Consider the following 14168-nt stretch of genomic DNA (forward strand, 5'->3'; position numbering starts at 1 on the left):
TCTGTATGACTCTCTACTTCAGAAGCCCAAGAGTTCACAGATCTCAGTACAAAAACTAAAAGATTCTCCCTGTATTTCCTTCCCTTGCTTTCCTTATTGGGCTGGAAACCCCCTAGGATCCTTTTATTGCAGGTCCCAGCTACTCTCGACTCATGCTGCCACCTCATACAGACTAGCTTCTTACAGTCTCCAGTAATCACAGAGTTAAATCAGACCCCTGCCCCCAGCCCTCACAAAACACACTCTCAAACAAACACTCAGTGCAAAAATCACATCCACCTTCTTTCTTTCTCTACCAGAGCTTCCTGCACAGCTTTGCAAAGCCTCATACCAAAGGCTAGTTTCTTTGTTCTTTGGAAATCTTCTGTTCCCCTGATCTCTAACCCCCTGAAAAGGCCTTTGGATCAAACCACTTCATCTAGGTTTCAGCCAGCATCTTGTTCAGGCCAAAGCTGTTAAAGTTAATGACTCCACATACCTCATCTGCCAGAGACAAGCTTCAGCCTGTGTCAGCAAAGTGAACATCCCTCCTTCACATAGGAGCATTTTGCAATACAGCACTTTCCGTAACATCTCCATAGCACCAAGCAGAATTAATAAAACATACTTCAATGGACTTCTTCCTATAGTGTCCCACTGGAACAGGGAGATTTTTAGTGTAAGAAGCAGAAAAGCAGATACTTACACAGAATGTGATATACCAACCTGTGCATGTCACACCTTATACTTATTTTTTCATGCTTCTACATTTCCAAAAACTGACCGGGTTCAGACTGTGTCAAACACCCCCTGAAAAAATCTTCTGACAGTATTTCTATTATGATCAAGCTGTTTAATAAATGTCAAGGAAACCTGTTGCAATACATGTTACAGATTCTATTTAGTAGATTCAGAAAGGTCACTAAAATATACCACTTTTGAATGGGAAACTGGATACACACAGCTGAGATTTAAATTTGCCTGAACTCATAGCCAGGAGACAGATTGAAACCAGAAGGGCAGGAATTTTGTGGGAGGGATCACAAATTGAGATAAGGTCATAACCTGTGAGACACTTGTATTCAAGACTTTAAAACAGGAGGGGGAGACAGCAGAGGGTTTTCAAACAGGATCACAGTTTGCAGTCACTGGCACGATTTCACAGGGCTTGAGGAGTGAAAGAGGGGAAAAGAATTGGTGGGGACAGAGACGCTTGGAGCACAGACAATGGGAATTGCTAATGAAGGACACAGGGAACTAAAAGGAACAATTAAGAGCACAAATACTTTTACTGGCGAATTTGACATCTGGTTAAACAATTTTAAGCTTGACATCTAGTAGCTCCTGTATACAAACCAACACGATACATCAGCAAATTCCCATTGCCGAAGAAATGTGGATGCTCCAGGCTCTGAAGGGCAGAGCAGTCGGCAGTACACAAGCGGGTTAGCTGAGAGGAACAGTGCGGATGGAGGGAAGAGTGCTGGCAACCCAGCGCTGGGCATCTGCCTTTGCCAGCTCAGCTGAACCAGCTGATTTCCCCAGGCTCCCTCTATAGAGACAGGCCTCTACAGAGGGCGATTCTCCACACATTACACTCCTGCTCCCTAGGCCCTAGGGGAATATATACCACCACCACCTACTGCGTTGGCCAAGGGAGACCTGGTGGCTAATTTTGCTGCCTCTAGCTGGGGAGTGGGACATCTCCCTTCCCTTTGCCCTCCCTCTTCAATGACCCATTTGCATTAGCATGCATACAAGTGGTATTCACCCTGTAGTCACAGCAAAGGAGTTTGTCAAGGAACAGGAGATTTTGTGCACTGCCATACATAGGAGATACACATATACAGCAGATTTTAATTTCATTTTGATCTGAGATAGACTTTCGTACTTCGCCATGAAATCAGGCAGCATGAAACTCTCCCCTCCCCTCCTCACCAATAGCATCAGATTTGCTCAAGCAATGTCCCTTCAATAAGTAAAGAAATCACTGTGAATACCAAGTACCATGTCCATTTGGGTAAAACAATGCATGATCTGCATACACAAATCTCCTGTTTGCAACTCACGTGGATTTCAATCCATTCAAGTCAATAGGAGGCTTTCCACTGATTTTAACAAGACAGAGTAGATTTAAACAAATTTTGTAGGCAAAATTCATTCATATAGCAAGCTCAAGTTGCTCCTAAAATCTGAATGATTTGGGAAAAAAATACCCAGCCTTTCCTTCCCTGTCCCAGACTAACAGAACTGTATCCAATTTCTCAATGAACATGATTAACCTAAAGGAAGGAACTTTTATATCAGTATTGACTGGTTGTAATTATATATATGTTTATAATATACATGCTTCCTTATTAAAAATTTGCCCAAATGATAACGTAGTAAAGAGATGCTGCCTTCTGTGTTTGAAGTGCAACAACTGCACATACTAAAGTTTGTTGCTACATTAACACAGGCAGATGCTGTAATTAGAAAGTAAAAGGCAAGCGGAGGAATCGTTAATGGTTTTGTGCACTGCTTAGGCTTCTCCTAAAACTGAAATGCTTCTTCAGGGAAGTGATAATGTCTTCATATATAACCCTGGGACTACTATAAAATGTCAAACATTCATCCCACAGGTATGATACTCCATGACTGCATGGCTACATTTGCAAATTGCTCCAGTTCCTAAGGTTTGATTCTATTTTTATCACTATTTCTACTGAATTTCAGTGTTTCCAGGAGTATATTATTTCTCATTTTTAAAGTATGTATATTATTTTTAGGGGTGATCCCCTCACGTGCTGAATCAGATGCAGAACACAAATGAGGACAATTACATACTGCTTTCAGTGCAAGAAAAGAAAAATATTTAGGTCCATTACAATGAAATATAGTGGAAAGCAGGCAGATGATGCATTCATTTAATGTACTGTACTAATCTGATTGCTGGAAAAAATGGATTTCTATGTTGGCACAGGATACCAGAGAAACTGAGTTAGTGAACTCAAGATGGTGTCTACTAAGAGACAAGATATTTCTTCTGTTTAGGGTTGATTCCAGTGTAGATTCTGTTTGAAGCTAGCTGATTTCCAATATAAAAAACAAAGGCACAAATACTAATTAGAGCAAACACCCAGAATAGTTCAGGGTATCTAGAAGGATAGGTCAGGACTGTGATGGCACAAGTTCTGCAGATCAAGTAAAGAAGTGGATAAAATACTAATAAAGCAACTCTGTGTTTCATTCTAGAAAATGCTATATGTCTCATTTTCAGGCATATCTAAAAAGAGGAGGAAAAAAAACAGGAAGGGAAATCATGTCTAATATTTGCTGTACCCTAGGTTCCGCTCTTAGGGACACTTTCAATTGAATTTATTGGGAGCAACCATATGAAAAGTTGCTGCTGCTAGGTTCCTATATGCCTGGCAAGGCAGAGCAGGGTAACGTGTTGTCTAGTTCTGGCACGCACCAAAAGGCACTGGGTATGGCCCAGGCTCTCCAGCCCACCCAGAGAGCCTAGGAGTCACAACTAGTCAAAGAGGAGGTAATGAAACAGAAACAGCAACTGTGTGATGAGCTCTAGCCCTGCACCTTTCATGCCGACACATCCTTTCTTCCCTAAGAGCGGCCTCAGGAACATATTTTCTCTGGCCGTTCACAGTGTTGTTGAATCTCTTCTGCAAGGTCGAGACACCGCAAAATTCGCCATTTCTCAGCAGCCAGCTCCTCCTTGGATACCTGGCCCAGCAGTTTTTTGGCAAAGAGGTTCTGATCCTGCATGAAAAGGCCCACAGCAGACCTCGGGGCTTCAGGGAAGTCCTCCAGGCAACCACTTGTGAAACAGAAGTTGATTTTCTTTTCACGTCTCATCCCTGGTCCTCTTTCTTCAATCCAAGTCAGAGGTCTAATGTGGAGGAGCAGAGAAACAAAAGAGCATTTATGAAGAAATAAAACAAACAGTCCTAGTTCTGTTCCTCAGCATTTACAGAAAATGTCCTAATAAACATTCCATTTTTAAGTTTCAGTCACTGCATGTTTAGATAACACATTCTGACCACTGTACCTTATGGAGTTGAACACACAGTAATAGTCTTAACTCTACCACTGCTTCATGCCATGACTTTCAGTACACTATCTAAGCTCCCTCCAACTTTGTTTTCCCTAAGCACAAAGTGAAGCCAGCGGAGTCTAGCCACCATGCAGGTGAGAGAGAAGTTTAATTCATTAATTTGTGGACTTGGATAAAAAGTGCAGTTAAACATCCAAATATTTTGTGTATGACTCAATCACAGCTAAACTGACAAGGTCCTCGATATCTGGTCATTCCTCCAGGGAGAATAAATACATGTCACTCAGATACATAATGATGATCCACGTGCTACTGTGCAAGCTAAACTTCACTCTTTTAGGATGAGCTTGACAAACAACAAGTAAACTCATGCAGACACCAGCTTTTGTACTCTCTTTGAACTTTTCAAAAATGCTTCTTTTTCTTTACTGGGAGCACTGAGTGGATCCTGAAGGTTCTGCCAGAAGGTGTCAATTTTTCAGTACAGGCTCTTGGAGAAATATCCTACCTGATAATTTGCCCAATCTCCCCACAAAAGACTAAACACTTGCCTGCAGGGGAAGGAAAGAATCAGGCAGGTCTTTCTTAATAAGAGCAAAGTCCTGTCTTATGGCATGTGATGAGCTGCAGCAGTAGCCACCACCTCTAGGCCATGCGCTGGTGCTGCTGGCTACTGCACTGGCCCAGCACCCCGGCCCCTGTGCTTTCCTCCACAACTGCATGGAAAGAAGCACCATGGGACAGTGGTGCATTGCTGCCAGGGTCTTACCAAACCCCACATCATGGTCCAACACAGCAAACACTTGCAAAATGATCCTCAGTACCAGCCACAGACAACCCCTCTCCTCCTGCTCTTCTTTCAGCTGCCTAAAATGTACCATTAACTTTCTGCAGCCCATTCATCAGCACTCATTACTGCTTCTGTTTAGAAGATGCAGACTATTTTTCTCCCTTGGTTATTGATAGTCCTTCCCCCACTTTAGTCTGTCACTCAGAAATTACGAGGGCATTGATAGCATGAGAGAATAAATTCTGTCTCCAAGTGCAGCCCGCTAAATCTTCAAGATCATTAGCTCTGGAAAGAAAGTCCTTGTCAGTCTACACTGAACGCATTCTGCAGAGCTCTCAGTTTCATGACTCTGTACCTCCTTCCCACTTAGGAGCCAGCTTCTATATTCACACTGCAATATCAATTATTCTTTGCTCACCTGTACTGTCATGCACAGATCCTACAAATTAAGCTTGGCCCAGATGGACCTGACTGAACACAACTAAACTACTGAAAAAAGCACCCACATCACAGCCTGGAAAAAATCAGACAGAAAATCTGCACAGGACTATTAAATACAAGGATACCACATCTGTTTCAGAAAGTCCAAAGGCTACATGCCACTGCCAGCCAGAAGGCTGTTTGAGGAACATAGCACTCGGGGCTTCCCATGGTCTCATCCTCTTCCATCTATGTTGCCTGCTGTCGACCACAGTTAGAGGCAGGATGCTGAGCTAGCTGGGTTTTCCTCTTGCTCATCACAGATGTTTTTATATCCTTACAACAGCAAATAGCCACAGAGGTTCCAGGCCACTGTTGCTGGGGGCTGCTTTATCTCAGGTAGGCGCAAAGAAACTGCAGGGCGGGCATAAGCAAACACCTTCCACCATGTAATAGCAGGGAGTCTGAGACACGACATGGTCCAAAATGGGCAATGTCAATATAGGGTCACCTCCCCGGGGTTATCTAGAGCAGATGCACATCACTGATGGGACTCAAGCTTATGCCTCCTTCTGCTCTAGCTTGGGAGAGCCGCTGAACCAGAAGCACAACCAGGCAGAGAAGGCAGAATTTAATCAAAGTGATTAAAATGACTGATTTAGATCAGTGAGCAGGAAATTTTGATTTCACTCATAAATTTATCTTCTTCTGCAATTGTATTTTTAATCATTTAACCAAAGAGAGGTAGATTCTATTTGATTGGTAACAAAAACATGTTAATTCACAATTAATTACAACTTCTACAGTAAGATTGGTCCCCTTCTTGTAAAGACATGCTGTAACCATGCACATTTTTTAAGCAATTATGTAGCTTAAGAAACAAGTTTGCATTTTATGTCAGAAATGTATGAATGGCTGCTGTTTCTTTAATAATTATCCATTTTCATTAAGGATTTGTATCAAAGTATTATCTGGCTATGGATGTATTTATAAGTGTTAGCAATGTTATTTAGAAGCAACAAACAGGGAATTTTTGGCAAATAAATAAAGCCACATTAATTTTGCTGGACAGTTAAAGGAAAAAAAGAAAGTTTAACCAAACATGTTCCACTTTTATACTGACTTTTTTACAAAGGAAGCACTATCTGCAGTAAACAAACCACACTGACTTTTTATGGCCACTGAACCTTTCCAGATATTAGAATAGTAGAGCTCTCATAGCTAAATTTTATTCATAGTCTGGAGGAGAGGATTTTCTGCTTTTCTGATTCCCAGTTTCCTCAGATGATCAGTGGCCCTAGTGGTTGGACTGTACTAGTTGAATAAACCAAAATGAAGAACGTACTCTCTTTGTACTTGTAGAAGAAATTAAGCTGGTTTCATCCCTGAAAGCATTCTGGATCCACTCAGATCAGTATTTTATGCAACAGCTTCTGCAGAAAGTATGCACTACATGGTTTTTTTGATGTTCAGTTTGAAGTTATTTCATTAGACTTTTGCAAGCTTAGATCGTGATAAAACATCATTTCAAACGTTTATCCTCAGAATATTTATTCATAAAATGGATTCAATTTCTTTCAAACATCTCCATGCTTTGAAAATATCAATAATTTTTTATTTACCATGCATCTGACAAGGGCTACCTTACCTTGGAGGAGAACTAGACCTTACCCCTAGCTAACACCAAAATAGAGGCTGCACAAAGCACTATCCCTCCAGCTTGCACTAAAAATTCCTTTTTGACATTTACTGAATCCAGGCTCTGCAACACTGGGATAGGAACTGCAGTCCCAAACTAGCCGTGCTGTCATTAGAGCTTTGTCTTTTTCCAGGCTTGCTCCATGTTATATCACAGAGAGACTGTCAGCTCAACTGTCTTGGAAACACAATAGAGACAGAGGTCATCTCTCAGATAGCTGGGCTTTAGAAGTTAACACACACCTACAAAATTCACCCAGAAACACAGCAGCAGCCAGTGCAGGTATGCAGGAGAGATGGACTATAACCTTTGTACAAATCCCTGCTTAGCAAGCAGAATGCAGGCTGCTGCATTCTGCACCTGCTGCATTCAACGGGGCAGAAAACAGGCTGAATTCACCTGATTTCTCAAAGTTAGTGTGCTCATGCCTTTCCAAAAAGGATGGGACAGCTCTCAGGAAAGGTGCAGACTTTTCTCAAGCTGCAGCAAAATACAGGTTGGGCAAATCCGAACTGGGCCAACATTGCCATTACTGCTGGGCCACAGGTTCGCTTGATAGAGAGGGGGGCCAAATTCTCTCCTGTTGTCACTACGCTGATGTCAACAGAGGAAGGTCAGCAGGAAATCTGGCCCAGCAACCGAACAGCACACTAGAATGCTATGTAACTTGCCAGCAGCGTAAATTATCCTAGAGACATAAAACAGGCAGTCACTGAGGACATTAAAATGCTAATGATGGCAAAACACTGACCCATAAAAATAGTTAGCAGTGGGCTAAGAAAAGCAGGCCTCTGTTAGCTGTGTAGAGCAGGAAAAAAATATATATTTCAGAAATCGTTCTGCATCTAACAAATACCATACATAGCAGCTGAGGACTACCTAAGAGACAGGACAACCAGGGAAATGTTGAGCCACCCGCTAGTTCCACTTGCTGGAATTAATTCAAACCTCACTTGATATAGTTCGCTACAGCTACTTGCGTTACCGGCAAATTGCTAAGAGCATGAATGTTTTATTTAGAGAGGGAGAAAGATTTAAAGGGCAGAGGCTTGACAAACTGCAATGGGCTTTGCAGGAGTTGGCTGATAAATGCTTCAGCTAGACCCTCAGTGAAACTATCAGTTCAAACGAGGCCTGATTTTTCACTCCCCAAATATCTAGTTCTCCAGGTTATTGTTTTTTTAACTCAACACTTATCTGAAGTTCTTAAAGAAGTCACTATGAGTGTGCTTTACTTTTTAAGTGTTTGGTTCTAGCCATATATATGTGCAACAAAAAAAGATAATTTATTACAAAGAAAGATAGGCCAGAATATGTTTCTGTGGTGTATTTTTTCCCTCTGCTCTCCCTAGTCTTCTCATGTGCCTCTTCTCATATGCCTGTAAGTCTCCAAGGCAGAGAGAACAGTATGGAGAAAGAGGAAAATCGGAGTGAAGGGAAAAAACCATAAATCATTCCATCCCCATTCCCACCTCCTAGGAAACATACAAATCTTGGTAACTTCTCTATACCTTTCAGTATCAGCCAATTCTTGTGTTGCAGCTCCAGCATGCAGGAGACTGTGGTTATAGGTGACTTCAACCTATCTGAAAGGACATGACCTGCATGTGGATGACCCACAACGATCAAAACAGAGAATTGCCAGCAAAATACACCACCAGACTTAGGACCAAGCTGAGTACTCAGGACATAGTATGGAACACCAGCTGATGAATTACCTCATGCTCACAGAATACTTAAAAATAAATTACTTTACAGCAAGGCTATTGTTATCAAGTAATAAAAGGTAGATTAACCTCATTATTATAAAATGCATAATCATAAGAGTTTTACACAAGAAAGTCGTAGTGTAATGGTTGGACAAATGGACAGGTAATCCTGACTACTGGATTCCTAATCTTGCAGCATGAGACTGGTGCAACAAAAACAAAAAGAAAAGAAATGAGAAAGAGACTAACGCCCTACTCAGAAAAATCCAAGGACACTTCAGGACTTCATACTTAAGCATTAGTCAAAAGCGAATTCATCACCTTGGCCCTTCATTATACTTAGTTCAGTTTGTTATACTTCTGCCCAAAATGTGTCATTCCCTCCTAACCTCCAGCTGAGAGTACTACATGATACTAGTACAAGCATTATAGTGCCAAAAAGCTAACTATTATGAATAGTGCATATCTTTTCAAACAGTCACATATTTTCAACCATTAAAGAAAGGTTACCTTTTGGCACACAACATAGAATGTCTGATGATAAACAAAAAATATCCTGCCTCTGAACAATTTTTCTGAGTGTGAGAGGGGGGTCTTCCATACCTGGACTTGGTAAAATGCATTATGGACCCATTCCTATGTGCTGGCATTGGAAAAGGGTTTTTTAAACTGTAAATGGACGTTGCTCTTTTTACTGTGAGTACCACAGAAAACAATTTCAGGTCTGTTTCTCTTGTAGTACTGAATTTACACTGTCATGCCAGCATTCATCCATTCTGTTTTCATGGGAGGAAGAGAAGATGCAGAATTCCTGCAGAAGATACCGGAGCAGCCTGGCTGTTACTCACTTCTTTTTTGCAGTCTGAAAATGAACTGTCATTCTGGAATAATTGTTCTCCTTCTGCTCTTCTCGGGTGGCTGAGGTAACAGTGAGGTCTCCAAAAAGGTCAACCAGCCAAGTCAGTCGGGCAATTCCACTGAAAGCTGGGAATCCTGCTTGCTTTTCATCAAGGACACTACCTGGTGCAACAGCAACACAAAGACTTGAGAACTGGGAAAGAGAATATTGCCCTGCATAGCAAAGGCTGAAGAAATTTCAGAGGTGCGGGCTTGAACATCAGGATGTAGAGAGGCCGTCAGTGGAAATCTCACCATTTGGGAACTCAAAAAACACGGTCAGCCCTGAAATGGATCAGCTGGTGGGCTATGACAGCAAAAGCAGCACAAAGTACAGACACAACAAACCCTTCAGGATGTTTTGAGGGCAGAAGTGTGTATGTGGCTTCACAAGGAAATGGAGTAGGGAAAAAAAAACACCTCAGCAATCTCTCCCAACTCTTCCAGGACCAAAACACCAGTGGAAAAGCCTGAAGACTCCCACTGGAAACTGGGACACTTCCTCAGAGCTTGTCTTTCTCTGTATGAATGAGGGGGATTGGTCACTATCATCACAGTATAGGAGAGATGAAGAAGCACTCTCTCCCCCATTCAACAAGACACACAATTCTTCATCAGAGGTAGCAGAAAGATTTACAAAGCCATGGCTAGTTGTTAAAGCAAAAGTGTTTTGTAGACAGTTCTGTAATTTCATGGAAACATCCAGAACTGACATGTATATCTCTAGCCCATTTATAGACAGACTCTCATCTAAAATGAATGAATAAAGCCTAGGAGGGCTGACGTCTCTGCCAAGCAGGCAGATAAATCCAAGCAAACTTAGGTCTCCTCATAGCTACTGACCTGTGAAATGCAATGTTCCCTTCACCAGGTCTTTCCCAGCCACCTCCTTTTTCAGCTGCTTGTACTCTTCGGTCAGCAGTTCAATGTGCTCCACATGGAGGACTTTATCTGTTGGTAAGAAAAACAAAAATCAGGCCAGATCAAATAAGAGCTTTCTGCATGAATCAAAGAGTAGTGAAAGCTTCAACAGTCACCAGTGGGAGATCACTTAAAAACATCCTCATTCATGACTGGCAAAATGATGTCAGGAGAAAAATCAAACTCAGGCCCACTGCTGAGGCATCAGTTTGGGTTCATGACTCTCAGGAGGCAACAGAGAAAGAGTCTATAATAACAGTAACCACTATGATTAAGCAAAACTCTGCAATGAAACCAAATACCCAACTAAAGCTGAAGCATTCGTCTTCAAAGTAAAACAAGGGTGAATTCTTGGCCTCCTTCCCCTCATATTTCTCTGTTCCACACTCTTCCTCCCAGGGTATTAGGAAAGCAGATTAAGAAGGAAGAAAAATAGCACAATGCTTAGACTCAGATTGTAACAATATGTTAAGGAGTACCTCCCTCCATTGCAATTAATTGGGCTACTTTGCAATAGAGGCTATCCAATCCTCATCTGAGTCTGGCCCTCATTCAATACATGCTTTTCTGGAAGGTCTCCAAGAGAGTCAATTTAGGCTGCTGACAGTAAATGCTGCTGCTTTGAGAGAAGAGGCATAAATTCTGCTTAATGGGAAGCCATTTGGCTAAGAACAAGTCAGTAATTGGTGCTGGTACAGGGAAATAGCAAAGCAGGAAATTCTATACCTCTGGTGTTTTAGGACAAAGTCACAAAGGAAATTTTTAAAAAGCAGTGGTATAAATAGTGCAAGTTGTCCAAATGGTTTGCACTGTCCTCCTGTCTAGCACCGTTCCTTTTCTTATAGCTCCATACAACCCAACTGACTGGCCTCAACTGAATTGCCAGCCTCTGACCCTTAGCACTGCAGGGATGGGACAACATGCTTTCCAGAAATAAAGAGATTTTGCTTAGAGACAAGCTTTCTTTCAGACAGGGAGGCCTTGCTGGTCCACAACAGCAGAAACAACTGTGCGTGACAAGCATATGTCACAAACACTGGAAACTAAGGGTGCTGCTTCCAGTTTTATTTTCAGTACGAAAAAAGGCAGGGAGCTGCACAAGTCCAACAGCTACATTCATTAAGTGCTTTACTATCACTATGACAGAATTTTCCTTCTCTTTAACTGCATTCTTAGTGCACAAAACTTTGAGATCAGAGCTCCTGTGAGGGTAAACATACCTTAGTCTTAGCTTCAACATTTGTGCATTTACTTCCTCATTGGCACACATCTTAAATCCTAGATTGACAGCTCTCTGAGATGGGCACACTTCCTTGTACAGCATGATTAGTTGGGCCCTGCTCCCTGTCAGATGCCTTTGGTGCTACCCAATGTTTAAGTACTGTTTACACCCTTGAGAATAAATGCCATTACCTTTTCGCTCAGCCATCTCCCAGAGCTCATGGGCTGCCTTAGCAGACAAAGCCATGGGGTACTCAACGAGGACATGTTTCCCAGCTTCTAAAAACGTTCTGAAAGGAATACAATATCAACCTTTAAAAGTATATTATCACGATCATTTCTGTCCACTTTGCTAACTGCTTCTCACTCCTGCAGTCAGCCCCATATGGAGGAACGCACAACATGGAGTAACAGAAATAAAAAGCATCTTTCCTAGCAAGATGGTGTGGTGGCTACATCACATATTTAAGCACCAGGAGAGCTGGGTTTTATTTCTCCCTTTCCCACAGACCTCACTCACCTGCAGCAAGTCACTAAAATGCTGCAGTATTGAGCATTGCAATTTCTAACTTCCAGACACCAAGGGGAAAACTGAGCCCTTCCTCTATATGATGTGTGAGGAAAGGCTTTGAATCCTGTTTTAAGTCACCTGTGCACCATGCACAGGCCTAGAGGTAGCCAACTGCAATTATGAGAGAACTGAATGCATCTTAATCCCAACTACTCTGCAGCTTATTCAGTGCTCTAGGGAAGTCACTGTCACCCACTTCAGACTTCCAGTCTGGCAGTCTCTCCTCAGGTGTTCACATCCTCTCCTTCAACAGCTTTACACAGCTTCTCTATGCTTCTAACGTATAGAAAAAAAAAAACAACACCAAAACAAATCAAGGGAAAAAAACCCACAAAATACCTGATGGTTTCTTCATGACTTCTGTTCTCTGTACTGATGAAGGCTGCATGGATATCTTTGCTTCTTAGAGCATCTTCCAGGCTAATCTGCTTGGCCTCATTAATTTTGCCCAGATTTCTCCTGATTATTAACACAATAATACATAATAAACACAATAACACAATCAGAGCATAACCATTACAGCTCATTCTTCCCAATTACATGCTGTGCAAGAGCACTTGAAATTGTTCCTATGGCCCACTGTCCCAGTGAGCTAAACCAGGTTAGAAAAGGAAGCTTGTGGTCCAGGAAAGAGATAAGCACTTTCAGAGAGCAGTGGAGTGCACAAAAGAACAAAATATATGGGTCAGTGTGTAGGTGGTGGTATCAGTATAGAAGCTGCCCAGCTGTTGAAATGTTTTTTTTTATAAGCATCATAATACAAGAACAGTTTTAAAAGCATGACTTGAAAGGGGACAGTGCTTCTATGGGAGGACTTCTCCCTGATGTGTTGGACTTGGCAGGCAAAAGCACCCAATTTGTCAGGGCCACGTGCAACTACAAGTGGCGTGGAGAAGCGGGAGAGGGACAAAGCAGCTGCTAGGCTCTAATGCCTTGCAATGCAGCACGCCCACCATATCAGACAACACTACAGAAAGACTCTCTCGGCCACCTCCCTGAGCATATCACCCAACAAAAGCCCTCTGCATTAGTAAAGACTGGAGCAGACACCTTGATAGTATTAGGATAGATGACAGAGAGGATGAGCGTAGGCCACAAGCAGGACTTGAAAGCAAAGACAGGTAACGTCTGTGTGTGATTGGGATGCAAAGAGCAATGCAACATTTCCAACAATGAGGGAGGAAAACTGTCTCTGAACTGTGTCTTTTGCTAGCACTATTTCTCCACAGAAGTAGTGGAAACCCTATCAATAATGTTGTTCAGTGCTAGCTGTAGCCCTGTTTGGCAGGGCAATAAAGCGGATGACCTAATGGATCCTTTCTGTCTCAAACAGCTCTGACTGCATGATTTAAATATAGCTGGAAAAAATACATTCACAGCCTGAGATCCATGCATGTACCACCTAACTATTTAAAACTTTTATGCTTTGCTGTCATGGAGCAGGCGGTCTAGCAGGAACGCTCAGAGGGAGGTATACGTGTAACAGTCCTGCTAAACTTCCACTGCTCCAAGCTAGTGAGAGAAACAGTAACATTGCTCTCTAAAAGGCAACCTCACTGTAGGTACTAAATTATTAGGATTTTCTTTCAAAAAATGTACAGTTTCAATATCTGGTTTAAAAAAATAAATAGAATTTTATGAGGCAGTTACAGTGTCAGTTCTACAAAAATATATTGTAACTTTTCTTTTTGCAGCACTTCAAGCATTTCTGTAAATTTATTCTATACATTTCATACAGATATTAGTTCATTCATGTAACTGTTATAAGTTTGTACCATCCTGAACCTACAGCAAATTTCAGTCAGTCAGAATTACATTTCTTTTCAATCACACAGATCCTGCAGTGAAAAGGTCTCTTGCTTTTATTTTAAATAGAGTCAAATCTGCACAGTGTCTCACTAAGGTAA

At 41.8% G+C, this 14168-nt stretch overlaps 1 protein-coding gene across 4 annotated transcripts in view; it reads right to left on the reverse strand.

The window, feature by feature from the left end:
- The window catches only part of BLVRA (biliverdin reductase A), a 39156-nt gene that overhangs the window by 7234 nt on the left and 17754 nt on the right, over nt 1–14168 (reverse strand). For 2 of the 4 annotated variants that reach the window (XR_010883433.1, XR_010883432.1), the window contains exons 3-8: nt 12601–12720; nt 11883–11980; nt 10392–10499; nt 9500–9671; nt 3556–3868; nt 479–636 (exon numbers count right to left, since the gene is read on the reverse strand). Coding sequence is in view for 1 of the 4 variants with exons in the window: in XM_013955727.2 (XP_013811181.1) it covers nt 3595–3868; nt 9500–9671; nt 10392–10499; nt 11883–11980; nt 12601–12720 (772 nt within the window). In the remaining 3 variants the exon portion in view is untranslated. Of the gene's footprint in view, nt 1–478; nt 637–720; nt 3869–9499; nt 9672–10391; nt 10500–11882; nt 11981–12600; nt 12721–14168 lie in introns of those variants that run through there. The other 2 variants (XR_010883434.1, XM_013955727.2) reach the window with 2 other exon arrangements.

The sequence above is a fragment of the Apteryx mantelli genome, chromosome 2, assembly GCF_036417845.1.
Source record: "Apteryx mantelli isolate bAptMan1 chromosome 2, bAptMan1.hap1, whole genome shotgun sequence".
Classification (NCBI taxonomy): domain Eukaryota; kingdom Metazoa; phylum Chordata; class Aves; order Apterygiformes; family Apterygidae; genus Apteryx; species Apteryx mantelli.